Raw genomic sequence first — 25,150 nt, forward strand, 5'->3', positions numbered from 1 at the left:
GTGCTTGTGTGTGCGGTCGCTCATGACACCGTCCCTCAGGGCAGAGAAAAAAAAATCAGCCAGAACATCATGATGTCTGTGTCTCGTGAACTGTACTCACGGGTAGTGTTCATAAGGCTATATAACTCCGACTGCTGACATAAAGCGAGCGTACGCTCTCATGTAGAAGGTCAAGATGATTCCAGATGAATCTACTGTACCTGGATCTGCCACACATGTTTCTGATTCTAATTCTCTGTACATTGTTGGTGTTCATAGGCCATACATAAGCTCACGTTTATAAACGCTCATTTCTCAGCATGCATGTGGTGTCTAATGATAAATTTTGCTAATTTTAAAGCGTATTTCGGCATTCAGATGCTGACATAACACTACCTCCTGCCTATGTCGGCTTTCAGAAAGCATATGTAGTGTATGTTCACATCTATAAAGGCTTAATCCCACATTCAGAAGCATTATGATGCATTATGATGCTAAATAAAATCGGCCTATGCGGCTACATGAGCTTCTCCTGACTACTGACATAAACCTGTTTAGAAATGCTTATATCAACAAGTGCGAACTGTCATAACACTGCCTTCTGTCTTCATAAGCATGCTGAGGAAGAATCAGTGAAGAGGCTTCATAAGCTCCGACTACTGACATAAACCTGTTTATAATTGCTTATGTCAGGTTGACATAGTATAACTATTTATTCTGTCCAGTCATATAGCTGTCATACAGTCCAACTCCACATTCATATTTCATCTACTTTTGACAAATTATGTCCAAAGCCAGTGAACACTATCCATAACATTGGTGCTCATAACCCTTTATAAACCAAACATAGGCTCATCTAAGTGCATTTGTAAAGATTCTTTTTAACAGGCAGCCACTTTGATAAATAATTCAATCAATTTTAGCATTATAATTGACATTAAAGCTTATTTTGACATTTATAAACTGTTACAACACCAGCTAAGTTTAAAATGTATAAATTGATCCCTATAAGTTTATCCCTAATGTGTGAGCCAGTGGTAACTGTGGCAAAGTAAAACTTCCTGAGACTTCATGAGGAAAAATCCTTGAGAGGAACCAAGGGAACCCATTCTCATCTGGGGGAGACCATTGGGGGACATCATTGTTGAGATTATCAACATTGTAAACCATGACTGACTGTTTCTATTAATTCCAGTCAATCTTCATGGTTCTTGAGTGTAAACCTCCACAGGAACCTTGTGAATCTTTAGACTGTTTATGAGGAACCAACTGCAGCACCAGTGCATGGTCTTCAATTGAAAAGACCCAGAAGAAAGGTGTCAGAATGAATCAGGCAGGTTTTCAAGCAAGAATTCGATACGATTCAGTTTAATTTTTAGAGCAATTTTTAACAATGGACATTGTTTCAAAGCAGCTTTAGGTTTATTCCAATTGAGCAAGCCTGTGACAAGGAAAAACCACATGAGACTTCATGATGAACAAATCTTGAGAGAAACCAGACTCTAAAAAGAAATCCTCATCATCGAATGTTGATTAATTACATTTCCATCATTGTTGTGGTGTACTTTTCAGTGATATGCGCTAAATGCAGATTTGTTTCTTGTAAACTGGATTCCTGAGACATCAGTGGTTAAGGCTCTCAGTTACTGATCAGAAAGTCAGGAGTTCATGCCCTGGAATTGCCAATCTGCCACTCTTGGGAAACCCTAAACAGGTCCCTAAACCATCCGTGCTCTAGGGGTGCTGTATCGTGGCTGACCCTGCGCTCTGACCCCAGATTCCTAACGTCACTGGGATATGTGAAGAAAGAATTTAGCTGTAAAGTACATCATTTTTTCTTTTCTGTTGATATTAATTTTAGTCCCAAATTAATCCGCAAAGTTCTTGAATCAAGTCAAGTTTTTTTCCATAGCACTTTTTCAATGGACATTGTTTTAAACAGCTTTACAGAATTTAAGAATTCAAGTGAATGATGTGTAATTATTTCTGATGAAGCCTGGGGGAGATTGGAGCAAGGAAAAACTCCCTTAGATGTTATGATGAAAAAACCTTGAAAGGAACCAGATTTAAAAGCGGAACCTCATCTTCATTTGGGTGAAAGTCTGGTCATGTGGAACTCCAGCTGAATCTCCTGCTGCACAGAGTGTCTCTAATCAAAGAGAACTCCATCCAGATGTTCACCGAAGGATCACCGATCACTCGTACCTCAGGAGCATGTTTACCTAAACAGAGACAGAGAGTAAACGGGGTGGCATGGAGAGAGAACCATGGATTTTTGGTTACCAATTTATTGCATTATAAAGCATACATAAGCTCATATAAAGACATGTGTTTTGAAAAAGATTTTAACAGGGAACCATTCAGTTCATTAATGAATCAATTAATCAATTAAATCATTTAATTTTCATATAAATGCTTATTTCAACATTGGTAAGCACACTGAGGAAGTAAATCAGCTAAGAGGCTACGTAAGACCTTCATGACTACTGACATAAACCTGCTTATACATTCATATTCCAACAGGCACAAGCTGTTATAATAATAATAATAATAATAATAATAATAATAATAATAATAATAATAATAATAATAATAATGCATTTTGTTAATATTCTTCAGTTTATGTCAAGCTATTTGTTCTAACTGTCATACAGTGTAACTCCACGTCTTTGTTTCATGTACACAAATAATGTAAAAAGCTCATGAATAAAACAAAGCACACAAACCTGTTTATAACTGTTTATTCCAACAGTCATAAGCTGTCACAATAACATCTTTTGTTAATTTAACGTGGCTATACATTCTGTAGAGTCATATAATTGTCATACAGTGGAACTCCACATTTTTGTTTCACAAACTCAAATGACAACAAACTCATGAACATGCTCCTGGATGTGAGTGTTCATAAGGCATCATAACGCATGCATAAGATCTGTATTTCTGTCTATTGCTATTTCTCTCTCTCTCTCTCTCTCTCTCTCTCTCTCTCTCTCTCTCTCTCTCTCTCTCTCTCTCTATCTTTCTATCTTTTTTCTTCTTTCCTCATCATTTGACTCTGAATGTGGTGTGTGTGTGTGTGTGTGTGTGTGTGTGTGTCTGTGTGCGCAGTGTTCATTTCGTCAACCGTGCAGGATTGGCATGTGTATGAACACCAGGCGTGACCCTGTGGGGTGCCGATATATATAAATGTGAATGGAGAGCAGACTGATCAAAGCTGGTGATTAATCCGCCTCAGGCTGGAGACACGAAACGCTATCGAGCCAACATGTCCTCTGTCTCCAAAAGACCACCCATAACAACCTTCATTACACAGTTTATATCAAACTATTATTCATTTTACTCTTTATTAATCAGGATATTATTCATAGCATGGAAATGAGCAGCACAAACCACAAACACAACAACCGCCATCACCACAAGAACAACCACCACAATAACAACTACAAATAGCACCATAGCCACCAAAAAACTACAAGAATAACAACAACCATAACCACCACCACCACAACTACTACAACAACCACCACCACCACCACCACCACCACCACCACCACCACCACCACAACAACCACTATTACCACAATAACAACCACCACAAACACAACAAGAACTACAAATAGCACCATAGTCACCACAAAAACGACAAGAAAAAAAAAACACCACAACAACTACAAAGACTATAACAACCACCACAACTACAAGAACAACAACCACCACACCCACAACAACAAGAACCACCACAATAACAACTACCACCACAATTATAAGAAAAACAACCACCACAAAAATTACCAACTCAATAACAAGTCAAGTCAAGTTTATTTCTATTGCGCTTTTCACAACAGACATTGTCTTAAAGCAGCTTTACAGAAATCAACAGTCAAGCTGAATGGTGTGCATTTATCCCTGATGAGCAGCCATTGCAACTGTAGCAAGGAAAAACTCCCTTAGATGTAATGAGGAAGAAAACTTGAGAGGAACCAGACTCAAAAGGGGAACCTCATCCTTATTTGGGTGACATCAAGAGTTAAATCATAAATCTTTTAACAATACAAAACACTGGAGAGTGAGAACTAACATGAGTACTGGAGTATAAGATTATAAGTAAATGTTCTTTCTACAGTCTTTGGTATAAAAGTAGGAGCTACTAAGCTAAACATTTGTGATCATCACAGATCCAGCAACAGCTTCTCCATGCCAGAGCCATTAAACACTCCAGGAGGACCAATGTCAAAACTCCACACATGTAGTGGGATCCAATTGACACTTGTACATCTCTAGATGGTTCGGGATGTTTGCGAGGTTCGGCATCTACTTCTTTAAAGTTCATAATCTTCACGAGGTGGGATGTGACTGGAGCTGGCCAAACCTCAGGAAGCCTCGGGATGGGGAGAGAAAGAGAAGCAGTGGAGAGGAATTAGCGTAGAACTCTTGCTGCCGCATTCTGGACTAACTGAAGCTTGTTTATTAATGATGCAGGACATCCACCTAGTAATGCATTACAGTAGTCTATTCTAGAGGTCATAAACGCATGGACGAGCTTCTCTGCATCAGATATAGACAACATGTTTCTTAGCTTAGAAATATTTCTAAGGTGAAAGAAGGCTGTTTTTGTAACTTGGTTGATATGATTTTTAAAAGATAAGTTGCTGTCTAAAATAACTCCCAGGTCTTTTACCATCGAACTAGTGGTTACTGAACATCCGTCTAAATCCAGGTTGAGATGCTGGAGCTTCTGTATACTAGTTTTTGGGTCGATGAGCAAAATCTCCGTCTAATCAGAATTTAAAAGTAGAAAGTTATGGGTCATCCAATCTCTTATTTCTTTAACACACTCAGTTATCCGAGTTAATTGAGCTGTATCGCCTGGTTTAGATGAGATATATTGCTGGGTATCATCAGCATAACAATGGAAGCTAATTCCATGCCTTCTAATAATATTTCCTTACAGAAGCATGTATATTGTAAAGAGCAGTGGTCCCAGAACCGAACCTTGTGGCATGCCATAATTCACTAGCATTAGCCTGAATAGCTCTCCATTTAAATCTACGAAATGGTAACGATAGGACAGGTAGGATTTAAACCATCCTAATGCCTGTCCCTGAATGCCGATGTAATTTTGTAAGCGATCTAGGAGGAGATCATGGTCTATAGTGTCGAATGCAGCACTAAGATCTAGCAAAACTAACAGCGAGATGAAGCCTTGGTCTGAAGCTAAAAACAGGTCATTAGTGATTTTAACTAGGGCAGTTTCTGTGCTATGATGGGGCCTAAAACCTGACTGAAATTCTTCAAAGATATTGTTCTCTTGCAAGTAGGAACAGAACTGGGCAGCGACAATCTTTTCTAAAATCTTAGACATAAATGGGAGATTTGAAATGGGTCTGTAATTCCATAGCGTGTTTGGATCCAGATAAAATTTTTTAATGAAACCATAACCAACCATACAACCATAGCAACAACCACAACTATCACCACAAGAACAATAACCACCACCAATATATATATATATATATATATATATATATATATATATATATATATATATATATATATATATAATATATATATATATATATATATATATATATATATATATATATATATATATATATATAATATTTTTAGCCGAGTGTATTTATTTATCTATTTATTTTTATTGTATGCGTGTCTTTTATATTATGACAACTTTTATTTTGTCGTGGTCCGGAAGCTTCCGTTTCCGGTGGGTTTGACACTGCTCATGAGAGCGCTCAGGATGTCCTTGTTAGAAAAGCAGGTGGTCTGATGAAGGAGGGGAAAATAAATATGGAGTAAAACACAGATATTATAATAATATACTCCTTGTAGACCTGCATTTATGAATAAAAAGCTGTAGTTTGCTGGTTTTAGGAGATGTTACGGACCGGAACTGCCGTTACCGGGTAAGAGCGCGCACACACATACATATAGACATAATGTAGACATGTACGTGTATATGTATACGGGTTTTTGCGCATGCGCACTCTGCTAGGTAGCTAACTAATCTTCTATAAATGTTACTCCCCAGAGTGACCCTCGATCTAGTGCACTATTAGAGCTATTAGAGGGATCACGTGGGAATGAGGAAGGGGAGTTTCGAGACAGAGCTAGCATAAACGGCTAGTTCTTGCTCCCCATATAATCCCAATTAGCTCATTTTTGGTCAAGACCATTGACAGTAGTGATGGTGACATGGCTGACATGTTGGACTCACCAGGTGTGTGAAAACCAAACAAACAAAACAAAAACGAAAGTACTCCTGGACAGGTGTGTAGATGCTCAGTTGGTCTGGTTAATGGAGCTCTTGGACATTGTCCCAAAGCAGGACACTTATGTACAAAGGACATAATATGTTGTAGGGTTTTGTGAGAAGAACTTAAATGTTCCTTGAGGGTTCTTGTGTCTCACTTGAATACTTGAATCAATGAATAAATCTACACTGGTGCACTAGATTTCAAACTTCAGATAAATCAGACTACAACTCTGTTCTGAGTCACACTTCTTCATGTAGCTCTGTCTCGTCCTGACATCTCACATCATCATGTAGCTCTGTCTCGTCCTGACGTCTCACACTGTCATGTAGCTCTGTCTCGTCCTGACGTCTCACATCGTCATGTAGCTCTGTCTCGTCCTGACATCTCACATCATCATGTAGCTCTGTCTCGTCCTGACGTCTCACACTGTCATGTAGCTCTGTCTCGTCCTGACGTCTCACATCGTCATGTAGCTCTGTCTCGTCCTGACGTCTCACATCGTCATGTAACTCTGTCTCGTCCTGACGTCTCACATCGTCATGTAGCTCTGTCTCATCCTGACGTCTCACATCGTCATGTAGCACTGTCTCGTCCTCATGTCTCACACCGTCATGTAGCTCTGTCTCTTCCTGACGTCTCACACCGTCATGTAGCTTTGTCTCGTCCTGACGTCTCACACCGTCATGTAGCTCTGTCTCGTCCTGACGTCTCACCTTGTCATGTAGCTCTGTCTGGTCCTCATGTCTCACATTGTCATGTAGCTCTGTCTTGTCTTTACGTCTCACATTGTCATTTAGCTCTGTCTCGCTCTGTCATGTCTCACATTGTCATGTATCTCTGTCTTGTCCTCATGTCTCACATTGTCATGTATCTCTGTCTTGTCCTCATGTCTCACATGGTCATGTAGCTCTGTCTCGCTCTGTCATGTCTCACATTGTCATGTAGCTCTGTCTCGCTCTGTCATGTCTCACATTGTCATGTAGCTCTGTCTTGTCCTCATGTCTCACATTGTCATGTAGCTCTGTCTGGTCCTTATGTCTCACCTTGTCATGTAGCTCTGTCTCGCTCTGTCATGTCTCACATTGTCATGTATCTCTGTCTTGTCCTCATGTCTCACATTGTCATGTATCTCTGTCTCGTCCTCATGTTTCACATGGTCATGTAGCTCTGTCTCGCCCTCACATCTCTCATCATCATGTGGCTCTGTTTTGTCTTCAACTCTCACATGGTGTGTGGAGAAAAAAATAAATAAAAAATTTACCCAGACAGATGTGTAGATTCAAAGTTCGTAATTTTTTTTGGGCCCTTGGAAATTGTCCCAAAGCAGGACACTATGCACAAGAACAGAATATAGTTTAGGGTTTAGTGAGAAGAACTTGGGTCTGTGGACAAGATGTTCCTCCAGTGTTCTTGTGTCTCAAATGGTCATAAACCTCCACCTTATTCTTGTGTTTCACTTGGTGATGCACCTCAATACACAGTGTGGACACTTGACCTTCACACCTTGACCTGCTGGTTGGACGTTTGAGACAAAATTGGTGCTAAGGTCTTCTGGTTCTCCTGACGAACCCAAAACAAAAAAATAAAGATCAAGAGCTGTTTATATTTTTCACGTTTCTTTTTTTCCTCAGTGCTGTCTCAGTTTTTAACGACGTAAGCGTTTTTGTTTCCTCTTTAGCATGGAGTGCAGGAATCTTCTCCGCTCCAGACTGGGTGGAATTCGGCTCGGCATCCCGCTGCAGAAGCTCCACCCCTTGTCCCGTGCCATCCACCATCACTACTCTGCCAACCCGGCCCCTCAGCGCCCCCCTCACCGCCTTTACACCTCCCTCTCCAGGCTCCCTGTGCGGCCACCGAGGTCTCGCTCGGGACACGGCTACCAGCAGCAGCGCTCCTTCTGGGTGGCTCGTCTGGCGACTCGGCTCCTGAAACTGCGCTACATCCTGCTGGGGTCTGCGGTCGGAGGAGGCTACACCGCTAAAAAGGTACCGCCACCATGCCAGAGGGTCTGAATACTTTTGAGCCGTCTTTACAAGACTTCGCAACTATCGCAACGTTTATATATTTATATCTGCACGCTATGAGGTCGGTGCTCCCTGTGACTGGGAGTGCAGCCTTTTGCTGATGGCATGTTACAAAACTACAAATCTTTTTGCTACCACCTCGTGTGTGTGTGTGTGTATGTGTGTGTATATATCTCACAGTGTCTACATACTTTTGCACTTGTCTCTAAACGTACACATGGGCATGCTTTTCTTTTTTCTGATCCATAATGGATGATCTCATGCCTTTCCTTGTAGACGTACGACGAGTGGAAGGACATGCTTCCTGATCTGAGCGAGTACACGTGGATCATCCCGGGCTTCGTTTGGGAGCTCGGCGACAACATCGACTTCGGTACGTGCTATATAAAAAAAAAAAAAAACTAAAATAAAAATAAATCACGTTGACGTGTCGTTAGATCAATTCGAGAACCTTAATAACGAGGCTTTGTTGTTGTTTATATCGTACTAAAGAGAAGCTAGCGAGGGCTTTGCCTGAAATGGAGGAGATCGCCAAGCTGCTGCCGGACTTCGAGAAGATCGGAGAGAACTTCACTTTCCTCAAGGGCCTGCTGTCGAGCGGTGAGTCTTGTGTACACACACACACACACACACACACACACACACACAGAGGAATGAAACAGCATCTCTGACTCGCTAATGAGATAAAAAATTAAAATATTTTGCATCGCAAAGCCAAATTATGTTCTTGAAGTAGTTGAAATTTACTGCACCAGAAATAGGGCGTGGCCCAAAAGGGCGGGGCAAACGTCAAATAGACGCTCCAATGTCATGTTTTGTTTCGAAAAATGATCGACCGTAGTGAACAGTGATTCCTAATGTAATACAACAAAGTACAATATATGGGCAAAAATATTGGGACACTAATTTTTTCAGCTGTGTGTGGTTCTTCTACACACTGTTATCACTAAGACGGAGGATGCGATAGCTAGGTTGGATCGAACTTGGCGATAACCGATGAATCACCCAATCATTGTTTTTAAAATGAAACAAAAAAAACATTCCAAAATATTAATAGTATCGAAGTTTATAAAAAAAAAAAAGTACTGAATGATAAAATTTTTTTTTATTAAATAACTATGAATATATTAATACAGATTAGGGTGAAATAAGACTTTTGAATTAAAACTAAAAGTAACACAGCGAATAAATAAAAACAATTACCTCCAAAATGAATAATAATATAAAAAAAAAAAAATGCTTCAAATAAACAGCATGTGGCGTCACCTCTAGAGGTCGACCTCTACTAATAATTGTGACTGTTTTTAGTTTTGTCATTCAAAATTTATAAAATAGACACTTCAATAACAAACAATAGATTTTACTTGTGAAACAGAAGAAAGTTAATTAGTTAAAGAACTGCAAGCGATTTACGAGTAACATGCGTCAGTTCTTTTTCCGTTTTCATATTCAAGTTAAGAAGCCTTAAATTATGGTGTCCAGTGAGTCGGCTCCTCCTGGCATCATACTGTCTAAAAAAAACAAACAAAAAAAACGGCATGTGGTGTCCGTGATTCGCTCCTAGAGCTCGTACTGTATAATGACAGCGGACCTTTTCAGCAACTCAGCAACAGACGCAACCCGGAAAAACTATCGGTATGGATTTCGAAAGTGACGTCCTCACCTCACCTACCTCAGTACCTGACTTTACTAACACCCTCGGGGCTTTTTTGTGTCAGAGCTTCTGGTCTGTACCGTTCTTTACCTTACAACCAGTCAGATGCTGGAATTCAACAGCGATATGTTGAAGTTATTTGTATTAGTGATGCATCAAAATGAAAAAGAATTCTTTTCAGATGATGTGTTACGATGACCCCATTGTAACTTAAAAATAGAAAAGGTGGAGACATGGCCTAACCCACCCAGTGGTCTTGAGTAATGGTGATCAGTTTGGGGTAGTATACTGTAATTTGTTGATAATTGAATTTCGGTAAGAGTCGTAGCGCTGTAAGTCGAACCATCGTAACCCGAGGACCACGTTTATATTAAAAATCAAGTGGAAAAAATACAAAGCAAAGAAATGACCTGCACTTTAGATGAAAACAAGCAAGTACAAACACAGGGCAGTGGTGGTTCACTGATTAAGGCTTTGGGTTACTGATTAGAAGGTCATGGGTTCAAGCCTCGGTATCACCAAGCTGCCAGAGCAAGACTTTAACCCTCTGTGCTCCAGGGGTGCTGTATCATGGCTGACCCTGTGCTCTTACCCCAACCTTCCTATCATCGCTGGGATATGCAAATAAATCATTTCACTGTGCTGTAAAGTACATGTGAGAAATAAAAATACACACTGAATTTTATAACATTTCAAATATAATTCATTAATTGATTGAATTAAAAAAAAATGTCTCGTTTATTATATATCATTTCTTTTTCATTTTTTTCCTCACTACTTCCTGTATCAGTGTGTTGATGTACTGTAGTACTGATTATTATGAGATGATGATGATGATGACGACGATACCGGCTGATTTTCTGGACTTACAGTGTCTAAAGTGCTGCTTCTTCTCAGGGAACATAAGAAATCAGTCCAGTTGTTTTTCAAGTCCTTTTTTTTTTTTTTTTCCATATTTATATGTTCCTCTTGTTCCCTCCTTTCCTTCCCTCCACATTTTTCACAGGTGTGAATAGTGCAGTCATTGGAGCTTCTGGTCTGCGTCTGTTGTTAGGTGTGTAAACAGCACACTGTGTCCCCCTCTGTCTTCCTCTTATTGTCCCCACATCAGCTGTCCATCTATCTAGATATCTATCTATTTATTTATCTATTTATTTATCTTTTTTGCTCAAGTTAAAATGATATTGTTTAAAATAAAGAAGGAATACAAATAAGTCAAATGGTCAAATCAAGTAAAGGTATGAATGAGTGAAAATGAAGGAGCTTCTCTTTAATGTATTTTCTCCTAAAATGTTTAGAGACACTCCGTCACTGTGAATTTTGTTTTGAAAATTAGTTTTGAGTTGAGTGTTAATTAACGACGGACTAAAAAGCTTCAAAGCCCTTGTGTGTTTCTGATACAATTTCCTTTTTTTTCTATTTTTGCATGAGTTGCACTTTTTTTTTTTTTTTTTTTTTTTTTTTCTTCTAAAGAAATTGAAATTCTTTTTTTTTTTTTCCTCAAATGTTCTTTAGAAAGATTTACAGCTCCGAAAGTGCAACAGCCGCGATTTCCAAACAAAACATAATCAGCTCGGTCTTCATTGTGTGTGTTAAAGGAAAATTATTACTATTATTATTATTATTATTATTACCATTATTAATATTATTATTATTCAAGAAATTATAGATTGAATAATAAACAAATTGAATCATAATTTTTTGATTCAATATAATTGTTCAATATTTAGAAATGTTTTATTGATTATATATTAATGCTGTTCAATAAAAAAAAATTATTTAAATAAAAAAATGATTGTATTCATTAAACATTTTTTAATAAATCTGTTCATTATTAACATTTACTATATAAAATTTTTAAACTTTGTTAAATATGATTAGAATTATTGTTATTTATATATTACAAATAAAACTAATAATCAATAAAAGGTTGAAAGAATATTTATATCTATATACTGTACAGATCAAAAGTTTGGACACACCTTCTCATTTAAAGAGTTTTCTTTATTTTCATGACTATGAAAATTGTAGATTCACACTGAAATATGTCATATTGTAGGTTCTTCAAAGTAGGCATCAAGAGAATGCCAAGAGTGTGCAAAGCAGTAATCAAAGCAAAAGGTGGCTACTTTGAATATGACATTTTTCAGTTGTTTCACACTTTGTTGTTATGTATATAATTCCATATATAATTCCACATGTGTTCATTCATAGTTTTGATGCCTTCAGTGTGACTCTACAATTTTCATAGTCATGAAAATAAAGAAAACTCTTTAAATGAGAAGGTGTGTCCAAACTTTTGGTCTGTACTGTATGTTTATAAATATTCACACACAGTGCAACCTCGATACTCGCAGGGTTTCGTTCTATGACTTGTCGCGAGTAACAAAAAAAAGGTGAGGTTTTGTCTCTCCTTGTTGGATGCAGGACGTGAACATGAAGTTCAGTCTGCTGTACTAGATTAGCACCATGTTCAGTGTGTGTGTGTGTGTGTGTGTGTGTGTGTGTGTGTGTGTGTGTGTTAGTTAGTTAATAGTTGTCACATACCCTGGGTAATGTGTGTGTGTTTGTGTGTGTGTTTTTCCCTCAGAAACCCCAGGCGAGCCGAACCTGAGCGCTTCCGAGATCCAGGCCACAGGAGCTGGCTCTGAGGGCGGTGACAAATTTAAGAAGGCAAGTCCATCCCCATTTCCTCTGATTTAGTCCCAAATGCCTGCAAGATGCTCACAGCTTCTCACCAGTGTACACTATCTGGCCAAAAGTTAGTGGACACCTGACCAAAAGACTTTATTTATTTTTTTTATTATTAATTCTCTATTTGCTCTAAGCTCCACTCTTCTGGGCAGATGCTCCACTAGAGTTTGTGGAGATTTGTAACGATTTCTTTCAGCCACAGTGGCGTCATTATAGTCAGGTACTGATGTAGGTGAGAAGGTGAGGAGGCCTGGGGTGTAGGCAATGTTCACATTCACTGTTCAACAGGGTTGGAGTTCAATAGCAGGAGATCTTCCACTTTAATCCATGAAAAGCAGATCTTCATGAAGCTGGCTTTGTGCGCAGGGGCACTGTCATGCTGGAGCAGCTTTGGGCCTCCAAGTTCAAGTGAAGGAAAAATCTCATGTGGTAACATTATGGAGAAGAACCCCCATATGGCTGGAAAAGTCAGGTCTCCCAATACTTATGGCCATATAGTGTCCAGTGGACTGACCATGCTAATCGCAGCTTTGAGGCGACAATCATTTGCTTGCTGCAACTCGGGATGGTCCGATCTTGTCGCCACGGTGCGAATTTTCTCAGTTTACGCAAAAGCTACATGATGCGATCTCCGAGCTACTTCCTGCGCGAGGTTTTATACAGTACTTTGATACTAATGCCCAACAAATTCTTTTGTGCCTTTGAATGCATTTCTGATCATTTATTTTCAGCTCCTCGTTTTTTTGAGCCTCTGTGTTTGTTGCGTTTCCTGTTTCGTCATTTCCTTTCCGTTTGTCTTAAATTTTTTTCGGAGTGATTTTACTCGTATAAATGTTGGAATAAGTATGGATAAAATTGTCATGTTAAACATAGCGATGTTTTTATTGACTTAGCATGCATTTGCTTAGGGGTTCACAACTAGGGTTGCGGAATTCAGGGAATTTCCATGGAAATTAACAGCAATTCATGAGAATAAACTGGGAATTAACAGGGAACTTAGATGTGGTTGAAAAAACTGATTTAATGTATTTTTCGGACTATAAGCCGCTACTTTTTCCCCAAGTTTGTGAAACCGGGAAAAATCTAGGAAAATACATAAAATAGCCGCTTCGTTGTTTAAGTCGCACCCCGCGGCTTAAACAACGAAGCGGCTATTTTGTGTATTTTCCTGGATTTTTCCCGGTTTCACAAACTTGGGGAAAAAAAACTGTAAACTACGTATCCCTAAACTTTAACATTTTTACATTTTCTTCTTTGCTTATCTTTGCTTAATTTTCGTCACAATCTTGCTTTCTGGCTTAGTTTCGCCATCTAGCAGCGGCGTCTCGAGCTCGTACCTAAATTTTTTGCTCACGTAACAAAATAAAATAATCGACCGAGTGAGCGCTCGTACCTCGGAAAACTCGTACATTATTGCACTCGTAGGTCAAGGTACCACTGTAGTTGTGAAAGGAAGGAGGAAGACAGTGAACAATGACTTTCTTGGTCGGCTACTGTTTAGATACAAGCCGTTGTAGCATGTTGAGTCTGGGTGAAGGGAGAGCTCGCTAACTCCAGTTGCAACAGAAATCATATAAGCACAGACAGGTTCCCAAAACTCGTGCTTTTTTATTTTTTTTGGCAACAGCGTTACGGGTTAGTCAAAGAAACTTAGAAATGAGCACCAGAAAATAATAGGGACATATTCCTCAGTCTTACACACATGCAGTAATAGCGGAAAAACTGCAGTGACGTGCTTTTCCCAAAATACCGCTATGCTCCTAATAGAAGCGCAACATATTGCATTTAGTGTCTTTCGTTAAAGCCTGTGTAAAGTACATTAGTGTAGACACTACGGCTTATAGACAGGTGCGGGTTATTTATGTTAAAAATAAAAATATTTGTCAAATTCAGTGGGTGCGGCTTATATATGGGTGCGCCTTATAGTCCGGAAATTACGGTAATAATTTTAGTTGAATTTCTACATGCATTATCTATTTATTTAGATTTAAATTTATTTTATATTTAGTTTTATTTATTAGCATATTTGTTTATGATTTACGAATCTATTTTCTTTTAGCCAGTTAAGGTTACATTTAGATGTAAATGTTACATAAACGCATCTCTGTACGAAAAATTCAATGTGATCTTTCCATGTGCCATGGAAATTGACGTAGGAGAAGCTTGGGATGTCCAAAAGCTTTTAATTTGAATATGTGTGTGTGTGTGTGTGTGTGTGTGTGTGTGTGTGTGTGTGTGTGTGTGTGTGTGTGTGTGTGTGTGTGTGTGTGTAAGAGAGAAAAGTGTGTATGAATGCAGGATTTCTGAGAGGTTAGCTTCTCAAATCTTCATGTAAAAGTTTTTCTACGCTTTCATCTGCCTCCCTGCATTCCGGTCTCGTTTTCCTGAGACAAAGATCGGAATAGATTGGATTTATTTTATCCGATCTGCAGTGTGAGCTGAACAATAGCTGGATCACGTAGATTTTTTTATTAATTTTTTTTAAACTGATTTCAGGACAATTATACTCGTTATATTACTGAAGCCTAAGAAACCATTACTTTTTAATTTAATTGATTTATTTACCTTAAAAATCTTTTATCTTTAACTTAGTAACATATTTGTTTATGATTCAAAAAAATATTTTCTTTTTCTTTTTTTTTTACGTATTGATTACCTTTTCAATTATTGATTGACCTTGTCCTGTTTATTAATTTATTCACATTTATTTACATATATTACATTTTTTACTTATATAGTTGTTTATTTCTGATTCATTCATTTTCGTTTTGTTTATTTTTTAAGCCTATTTTGTCATTTTTATTTTTATAATTGTATGCCTTTTTAAAGACGTTCTGTTATATTTATTCATATCTTTTTTGTTTCAAAATATTACTTATACATTTCTTTATTTTTAGAATTAACATAAAATGATGATTATTTACTTGCTTTTTTTTTTTTTTTTTATTTGTTTTGCTTTTATTTCATTTTTATAAAATTTTAAAAAGATTTCTAATTAAACAAATCGGATAAATTTATTAAAAGATGGTTATCATTAGAAACCCTCTCGCTTTCAAACTTCACTTTATTATTATTTTATTTGTAATTAATAGGATTTTATTTCTGTGTAAACGCGTGTAGGTCTAAAAGTTTGTGCGCCCTCAGTAAACTTCAATTTTGGGGGGGTGTAGATGATGCAGTGCAATTACACTCTTTTTTTTACTTTTTATTTTTTTATTATACTTCTAAGGCAATAAAAAAAAACTAACTCTGGAATTTAACTCTTGAATGACAAAGAAATGTTTAATTGGACAATTATGATTTGGATAATTTATTTGATTTAAAATAAATGAATAATAAATTGTATCTATTAATACATTTTGTATTGAATTATTATTATTTATTTAAATCGTTACATTAAAAAAGCTGTATTTTTATAACATGAATAAATGCTGTTTTCTTTAAAACATAAGTAAATATCTTTAATAAAATATACATATTAGGGCTGTCAAAATAATACACTTAATACCTCGTTACCTCAAATTAATTTTAACGGTACAATTCATATGAACGCACGATTAATGCAGCTCGCATTTCTGTTTGACCATTTTTATTAAAAATATTAATAAATCAATATAAAAGTGGCGAAAATAAAACCTGCAGCACAACACATTTATTCACGACGCCCTTTCTTTACTCAGATATTTAAAAGAATCCACCAAATAATAAATTTTTTTTTAACAATAAACATTTGTTTTACTGATTAGCCGAGTCTCAAATCAAGCAGAAGAATACACACCATAATGCAGCACATCTGGCAATTAATGCCGTCCGTGTGGAAACATAGCAAAATGTCCTGATGATTTCCGTCATTTAAAACATTTAAAACAATTACTTTACATTTACATGAATATTTTCACTAATAAGAAACGTACATTTGCATGTTGTTTAAAGTATTTAAAACTTGAAAAGTATTATTGTGAGGTACATTTTGAACAGATAAATATGTGCGATTAAGTTGCGATTAAATATTTTGATTGATTGACAACCCTAGTTGTATTATATTATAAATATTATAATAAAAGTAAATAAAAATACATGGAAAAAAGGAAAATAATTATTTAAATAGAAAAAACTTTTTTCTCGGGGTTTTTTTTTTTTTTGCCCAGTGCGCTTTTTTTTCTTTTATTTGATTTTAACCTGTATTTATCAACATGAAGATTTTTTTTTGACGGATTATAAAATAGTTAACCTCTGCTTAATTTCTTTGGTTAAAAAAAAAAAAAAAAAAAAAGCGGAAACAAAAATGTTGCTACAAAAAATATAAAAGCATCGATATTAATACAGTATATAAAATCTTAACTGTTCTCATTTTCCGGACTTTCTTTCATCACTGCTGTCTCCTCGCTTCACCCAGTTCTCGTCCTACTCCAGCGTCATGTGATCAGGTTGATTGACAGCTGACTCCGCCTCTCTCTCTCTCTCTCTCTCTCTCTCTCTCTCTCTCTCTCTCTCTCTCTCTCACTATGCCGTCCCTCAGCAGGGGCTGCTTCGAGATCTCATTCTCATTCAACAGCAGATCCAGCAGCATGAAGAGGAAGTGCGGCGGGCGGCGGCCGCTAACGAGCCCCGCCCAGGCCGCGCTAAGACTCCGCCCCCAAGCCAGGCCCCGAAATTCCCCCACAAGGTGAAGGTCCATCTCCCAGCACGTCCACTGCAGCCGTCCTCACCCCAGTCTTACAAAAAAAATACACAAACATTGAGCAGGGAATTTATTCATCAATGGAGTAAATTCCCTGAGAAATTGATTGTTTATTTTAATTGTTTTTCTCTTAACCTTATTTATTTCTATTTATAATAATAAATCCCAATAGAACGACTGGAGTGAGAACGCTGGAGTTTGAAGTAGTGTATCTGAGGACCTGAAGTGGCCCCTCTTCATTTTGTTCAGTAGCACTTTAAAATCGTGTTAATGATACAAAAAAAAAAAAAAAGGAGTTTATTACTTTTATTACCGTTTTTATTTAACGGGTGATAAATTATTCACAATCACATAAATGTGGAAAATTTAAAAAATATATATTTGTTTATTTCTGCATTTATGTAAATTCTTTTAACCGTTTTATCCCTTTATTTAATTATTTATAAAAAAAATATTATTTACTTATTTCTTCTTTATTTTTGATGTGTAGTTTTATTAATTATTAATTCAAATTGGAGCCCCACTTTTTTCTTTCAAATTTTTCTTTACATTTTTTTAAGAATTTCTTTTACTTATTTAAATGATAATCTGTTGTTTAGTATTTCACTTACAGACACCGATTATTCTTCAACATTGGCCTTTAGTTAGTAAACCCCTCGCTACACCTTCACAACGCCTGGTTCCATAAATATTTTCACACACCTGTAGACGTTTGTCCGATTAAGTTTTTTGTGTTTGTGTGTGTGTAGTAGCACTTAAGGTGCATATATAGGAGTTGGAAGTTTCTTATTATTTTCCCTCTAGAAAAACAGGAAGTGACTCTTTTTGCTTTATAATCAGTGTGACTCGGTGCTGGTGTGGTACTAACACGGCATGCACTTGTGTTTCCTGCCGATTTCAGTAATCAGAATAACTGTGTGTGTGTGTGTGTGTGTGTGTGTGTGTGTGTGTGTGTGTGTGTGTGTGCGTGTGTTATATGGAAAATAATTCCCTGTCAATCCCATGCGATCTTTACTCTCCTGTAATTTGTGTGGGTCTGTGTGTCAGAAATGCATTAAAGGTGCAATTATTGTCACCGTATTATAACCCTCCTTTTTTTTCTACAGGGCTTCTTTTCTAACATGATTGAAATGATTATTCTTTTTTTTGTTTTTTTTCTTTTGCATCCTCCCCTCGGGTGGCGAGTCGGACCGGGGGGCCGGCTGCACGAGGATCGGGTCGGAGAAGAGTTGTCGTGTGTGAGGTGTAACTTTCTGTTCTGTGTGTTTTTAGCCTTCAGATAAAGAGAAAGTGGACCAGCTGCAAGAGGAGCTCATGCGCACCCAGGTGAGTCCAATCCCGGTTTAAAATCGTATAATGTGGATAAACGTTCATTAACCTACATTATGCATTGGACTTGCACTGTGTGGCCAAAAGTATTGGAACACCCGACTTTTCAGAACATCTTTCCAGAAGAGTGAAGGATGTTATAAGAGAAATGGAGACTAAATGTGGGATGGGCTGCTCAAAAATTAAAGCACATCCCAAATCTTACGCTCGGGTGTCCACAAACTTTTGGCCAGAGAGTGTATGTAATACGGAACGTAAAGCTTGGAGACTCGAACACCGGTGTGACTGGCGAGCGAGCTGATCCGTTTCTCCTGTTCTGCAGCTGAAGTACCAGCGGATGTTGGAGCGTCTGGAGAAGGAGAATAAAGAGCTGAGGAAAGTGGTGCTGCAGAAAGATGACAAAGGGATTCATCAGAGGAAAGTCAAGGTCAGAGCTCAGCCTGCCCGGTGTCTCCATGTCAATCCTTCCACCTGATGTCTGAGGACAATCCAGGGCGAAGGCTTTATTTATTTATTTCATTTTATTTTTTCGCATGAAACGATTATAAGATTGATTTTTGTTTCTTTTTTTCTTCAGAAGTCGCTGATTGACATGTACTCTGAAGTCCTGGACATCCTCTCCGATTATGATTCCAACTACAACACTCAAGATCACCTGCCCAGGGTCAGTGCTCAGCCTGAACACACCTCTCATATCAAACCCTAGCAGGATAAATCAATAATAACAGAGCTCAGAGAATATTGTTTATTCTAAAGTGGGCGTGTTCTCATCGATGGTGTTCAGGTGGTGGTTGTAGGTGACCAGAGTGCAGGAAAGACCAGCGTGTTGGAGATGATCGCTCAGGCTAGGATCTTCCCTCGAGGCTCAGGAGAGATGATGACCAGGTCTCCTGTCAAGGTAAAAAACATGGATCTATATATTGGTTCTTTACCTGTGTGCGTGTGTGTGTGTGTGTTTGTACATGTATATGTATCTGTCTGTCTGTCTGACTATCTATATGTCTGTCTGTCATTCTGTCCGTCTATTTACCTGTCTGTCTGTCTATCAAGCTGTCGATCTATTTGTCTGTCTGTCTTTGTATTTCTGTCTGTACGTCTATCTATATATCTATATGTCTGTCATTTTGTCTGGCAGTCTTTCTATTAATTTGTCTGTGTGTCTGTATCTATTTGTCTGTGCCTATGTCTTTCATTCGGTCTGTCTATCTATCTAATAATCAATTTGTCTGTCTGTCTGTCTGTCTGTCTGTCTGTCTGTCTGTCTGTCTGTCTGTCTGTCTGTCTGTCTGTCTGTCTGTCTGTCTGTCTGTCTGTCTGTCTAAACTATTCTCTTTAAAACAAAAATGCTCAGGTTGAGATGATCAGCATGTTTGTCTTTGTCTGTTTGTCCACTATGTCTAGCTGTCTTTCTATCTGCCTTTCTCTCTCCCTTTTTTTTTCTTTTTTAAATCTGTGTTTCAGATGAATGAGTTTATGATTCTGGTTGGAATGTACATTATAGATAAAGCCGCAGTGAGTGTTGTACACTGTTGTTGTCTGTTCTGGAAGTTCGGTGTGCCAGTATTTATTGCTTTATGTATGTTGTATAGGTGACTCTGAGTGAAGGACCTCATCATGTGGCCATGTTTAAAGACAGTACCCGTGAATTCGACCTGGGAAAGGAGGACGACGTAGGACTAATATTATTATTATTATTATTACTACTATTGCATTTTATTGGAATTAAAGAATTGCTCTTCTTCTTTAGCTGGCAGCTTTGAGGCGTGAGATTGAGTTGAGGATGAGGAAGAGTGTGAAGGACGGACAGACAGTCAGTCCAGAGGCAAGTAAATCTTTACTCTTATATATACAGACACACACACACACACACACACACACACACACACACACACACACACACACACAGATATATACATTTACATATGCACATATCCATATATTGCTTTGTGTTTGAATGTATTGTATTTTAACCCATTTTTCATTTCCCTTGTTTTTCCTGCAGACGATCTCATTAAGTGTAAAAGGCCCGGGGATCCAGAGGATGGTTCTGGTGGACTTACCAGGAGTGATCAGTGTAAGATTCACCTCTATACAGTGTATCCAGAAAGTATTCATGGCTCTTCACTTTTTCCACAATTTGTTATGTTACAGCTTCACTCCAAAATGTATTCAAACCCCACAATGACAACGTGAAAGAAAATTGTTTAAAATATTTTTGAATTTTTATTAAAAATAAAAAACAAACCAAAAAATTAATAAATCACATGCACATAAATATTCACAGCCTTTTCCATGACACTAAAAATAGAGCTCAGGTGCCTCCTGTTTCCACTGATCATCCTTGAGATGTTTCTACAACACGATTGGAGTTCAGCTTGTGGTAAATTCAGTTGATTGGACATGATATAGAAAAGCACACCCCTGCTCTATAGAAGGTCTCGCAGTTAATAGTGTGTGTCAGAGCACAAACCAAGCCATGAAGTCCAAGGAATTGTCTGTAGACCCCATAGACAGGATTGTATTGAGGCACAGATCTGGGGAGTTGAACCAACATTTCTGCAGCATTGAAGGTCCCAATGAGCACAGTGACCTCAATCATCTGTAAATAAAAAAAGTTTGGAACCCTCAGTTCTCTTCCTAGAGCGGAGCCGCTCGGCCAAACTGAGCTTTCGGGGGAGAAGAGCCTTAGTCAGGGAGGTGACCAAGAACCCGATGGTCACTCTGGAAGAGCTCCAGTGTTTCTCTATGGAGAGACGAGAACCTTCCAAAAGAGCAACCATCTCTGCAGCACTCCACCAAACAGGCCTGTATGGTCTAGTGGCCAGACTGTCAGACAATGAGAAACAAAGATTGAACTTTTTGGCTTGGAAGCCAAGCGTCATGTCTGGAGGAAACCAGGCACCGCTCATCACCTGGCTAATGCCATCTCTACAGTGAAGCATGGTGGTGGCAGCATCATGCTGTGAAGATGTTTTTCAGAGAGAGGAACTGGGAGGCTGGTCAGGATCGAGGGAAAGGTGAATGCAGCTATGTACAGAAACATCATTGATGAAAACCTGCTCCAGAGTGCTCTGGACCTCAGACTGGAGTGACGGTTCACCTTCCAACAGGACAACAACCCTAAACACAGCCAAGATAACAAAGGAGTGGCTACAGGATGACACTGTGAAGAAGTCCAGACTTAAACCTGAATGAACATCTCTGGAGAGATCTGAAAAATGGTTGTGCAGCGACGCTTCCCATCCATACTGATGGAGCTTGAGAGGTTCTGCATAGAAAAATGGAAGAAACTGCCCAAAAATACATGTGCCAAGCTTCTAGCATCAAACTCAAAAAGACTCGAGGCTGTAATTGGTTCCAATTGGTGTCAAATTTGTCCCCACATTAGTCACAAGTACCTACATTGTAAAAATACCAGAAAAGTGTGTGTTTGCTGGTCCTCAAAAGCTTAGTCTATAAGAAATATATTCCCCAAATTGTGGAAGAATGTCACATTGCTCTATTTATCTTTTTTCTCAAATTTAATGTGACCGATGTGTTTACAGTTTTTTCAGCAAAAGAAAACTACATATGAGGTGGTATGAAAAAGTTTAGAGATTCGCTTTGTTTAAAAAAAAGTTTACACTCTATCACCTTCAAAATAGTCCCTTTTCACAGCCCCCAGCGTTCCTGCTACTTCTGGAACATGTCCTGGAAGTCACCTTCTGCGATTCGCGGCAGATCTCTTTAACGTTGTCAAAACAGCGACCTTCCAGCTGCATCTAGAAAAGTCTAGATTTTTTTTTAGACCTCTTTGTAATTAAACTCAAAAGTCCAAATCCAGTGGTAATAATTATAATTATAATCATAATTATAATCATAATAAGAAATATGAAGTAGTGCAGGAGTCCCCAACCAGCAGGTGGCAGACCGGTACCAGGCCGTGGATCATTTGGTACCAGGCCACGTTAATATTTTATTTCTATACATCAGTAAATTAAACCCTCAATATTGCTGATTTATAGTGAGTTACTTTTTCACTATAATGTGTAATAATGTATATTTGTAACATCATAGACACGGACCACAGACGCAGAGAAGCGTAGAAAAAAATTTGTCTGTACAAATTCCAGTTCAGAGTCTGTAGGATTTAAAAATGGCCCCCTTTATGGGTTGGAAAGAAAACCGGTCGATTTAACGGCAATAAAAAATGTCTGTTAATATTCCTACTTTTGTGGTAATATTTTGATTCAATATTTAAATAAAAAAATTTTTTTATATAGTTTTACTAAAGCGAAACTTGAAGGCAATTTGGGTCTTAACTTAAGGTCAATTAAAGGTCACATAGTGACGCGGATCCTGTTGAGAAGCAGTTTGCAAAGGTTGTATGTTCCACATGTGCATGTGTTGGATTTTGATGTTCATGCTGGTGTGTGTGTGTTGTAGACGGTGACCACTGGCATGGCTGCAGACACCAAGGAGACCATCTTCAGCATTAGTAAAGCGTACATGCAGAACCCGAACGCCATCATCTTGTGTATTCAGGGTGAGTTTCCTACTGTCCAGTGATGCTCCTGATGTGGTCTTATTCCTCATTAATACTCCTCCTTCTCTCTCTCTCTCTCTTTCTCTCTCTCTCTCTCTCTCTCTCTCTCTCTCTCTCTCTCTCTCTCTCTCTCTCTCTCTCTCTCTCTCTCTCTCACAGACGGATCGGTAGATGCCGAGCGTAGTATTGTCACTGATCTGGTTAGTCAGATGGACCCTCAGGGCAAAAGGACTATTTTTGTTCTGACCAAAGTGGACCTGTCAGAGAAGAACCTCGCGAGCCCGAGCAGAGTGAGTCCGATTGCAGATCGTCTGGGAAATGGCATTTAAATACGAATCGGACGTTTACTTACGATCCCAGCTGAAATCACAACCTTTTTTTCTCACCGCTCGTTCCAATGCGTTCGTGTTCCCATAGAAACAGGACGTACAATGTATTTATGGATTCTCTGTATGGCCACACGGATATACAAGAGATACCGGAGGTCATGATGTAAAATTATCAATTTATCAATTAATGAATCATTCAGTAAATAAATGACATTAAGAGAAGTAGATCGCATGTAGAGCTGCTGTAGCGTTCGCACAAACAGGAAGGAACTCGTGAACAGCATTAAATGTAACTATAAACGGATAAAAAGTATTGCAATCGTCTAACTGCTGCGGTGTCATAGGAATTAAACACTGCATAGGAAAAGAAAACGCAGGGTCAGGGTGCTTACTGTGACTCCGCCTGTGTGACTGGGATTCACACGCAGATTGACCTTTTTTTTCAGATTTAAAAAAAAAAAAGAACCTGAATAAAAAAAAAGCATAACACTAAAATAGTACTGAAGTATTTCTCAAAAAAAATTTAATCAATACTAATATAATTAATACAATATAATAATAAATTATATTTAAATATTTAAAAAAATATTTTTTTAATATATAGTTTTACTAAAGCGAAACTCGAAGGCAATTTGGGTCTTACTTTTGGGTCAATCAAAGGTCACATAGTGACGCGGATCCTGTTGAGAAGCAGTTTGCGAAGGTTGTATGTTACAGATGTGCATGTGTTGGATTTTGATGTTCATGCTTATATGAATAAATATTGAGGACAATAGGACAAAAAAGTAACGCTCCAGATAAATAAAAACAATTGCATCCAAAATAAAATGAAAAAAGACCCTTCGAATAAACGATTAATTGCATCATCACCTCTAGAGGCCGCTATCGTACTGTATTGCGCAACCCGGAAAAACTATCGATGTGGTTATGGCTACTGATGAATGACGACCTCCACTCATGATTGCAACTGTCGTTCTCTTCCACCAGGTGGCACTTTTTCACCACCTTTACATTCTGTGTTTGTGTGAAAAGCCGGGTTTATTTCCAAGTGTGTTTAACCTCTTAATTCAATAATGAAAGAAAAAAAATAGCGACTTCTTTACTGTCCTTGTGGCTCTTTGTGTAGATCCATCAGATCATTGAAGGCAAACTGTTCCCTATGAAAGCTCTGGGCTACTTCGCTGTAGTGACTGGAAAAGGTACGTTCTGAACAGCACGAGCATTTATATATGTATGTATGCACACTATATACGGACAAAAGTATTGGGACACTTGACTTTTCCACCCGAATGTGGTTCTTCTCCAATCTGTTTTAATACTTTTGAAGGCACACGATTGTACAGAACGTCACTGGATGCTGTCGTATGAAATTTTCCCTTCACTTAACCTAGACGACCATGAAGATCTGCCTGACCTGACTTTACTAACACGCTTGTGGCTGAATCAATCTCCACAAAGTCTAATGAAACATCTTCGCAGAAGAGTGGAGCTCATTATAAAAGCAAATGGAGACAAAATGTAGAACTTCTTAAAGAAAACACACACCAATCTTATGGTCAGGTGTCCAAAAAACCTTGTCTGTATATTCTATGTGTGTATTATTTACCTATGTGTGTGTGTGTGTATACTCATGCATGTGTATATATATATATATATATAT

At 38.1% G+C, this 25,150-nt stretch overlaps 1 protein-coding gene across 13 annotated transcripts in view; it reads left to right on the forward strand.

Moving 5' to 3' along the window:
- The window catches only part of opa1 (OPA1 mitochondrial dynamin like GTPase), a 60,216-nt gene that overhangs the window by 6,646 nt on the left and 28,420 nt on the right, over positions 1 to 25,150 (forward strand). For 2 of the 13 annotated variants that reach the window (XM_083562706.1, XM_083562711.1), the window contains exons 1-17: positions 5,681 to 5,903; positions 7,933 to 8,239; positions 8,555 to 8,651; positions 8,771 to 8,878; positions 10,939 to 10,986; positions 12,523 to 12,605; positions 17,146 to 17,292; positions 18,580 to 18,633; positions 18,959 to 19,063; positions 19,214 to 19,300; positions 19,421 to 19,534; positions 20,226 to 20,306; positions 20,384 to 20,458; positions 20,639 to 20,710; positions 23,062 to 23,161; positions 23,321 to 23,451; positions 24,617 to 24,689. In XM_083562706.1, coding sequence (XP_083418832.1) covers positions 5,875 to 5,903; positions 7,933 to 8,239; positions 8,555 to 8,651; positions 8,771 to 8,878; positions 10,939 to 10,986; positions 12,523 to 12,605; positions 17,146 to 17,292; positions 18,580 to 18,633; positions 18,959 to 19,063; positions 19,214 to 19,300; positions 19,421 to 19,534; positions 20,226 to 20,306; positions 20,384 to 20,458; positions 20,639 to 20,710; positions 23,062 to 23,161; positions 23,321 to 23,451; positions 24,617 to 24,689 — 1,711 coding nt within the window. In that variant the 5' untranslated portion in view covers positions 5,681 to 5,874. Of the gene's footprint in view, positions 1 to 5,676; positions 5,904 to 7,932; positions 8,240 to 8,554; positions 8,652 to 8,770; positions 8,879 to 10,938; positions 10,987 to 12,522; positions 12,606 to 17,145; positions 17,293 to 18,579; positions 18,634 to 18,958; positions 19,064 to 19,213; positions 19,301 to 19,420; positions 19,535 to 20,225; positions 20,307 to 20,383; positions 20,459 to 20,638; positions 20,711 to 23,061; positions 23,162 to 23,320; positions 23,452 to 24,616; positions 24,690 to 25,150 lie in introns of those variants that run through there. The other 11 variants (XM_083562712.1, XM_083562713.1, XM_083562715.1 and 8 more) reach the window with 8 other exon arrangements.

Source organism: Silurus aristotelis (assembly GCF_946808225.1).
Source record: "Silurus aristotelis genome assembly, chromosome: 2".
NCBI lineage: Eukaryota > Metazoa > Chordata > Actinopteri > Siluriformes > Siluridae > Silurus > Silurus aristotelis.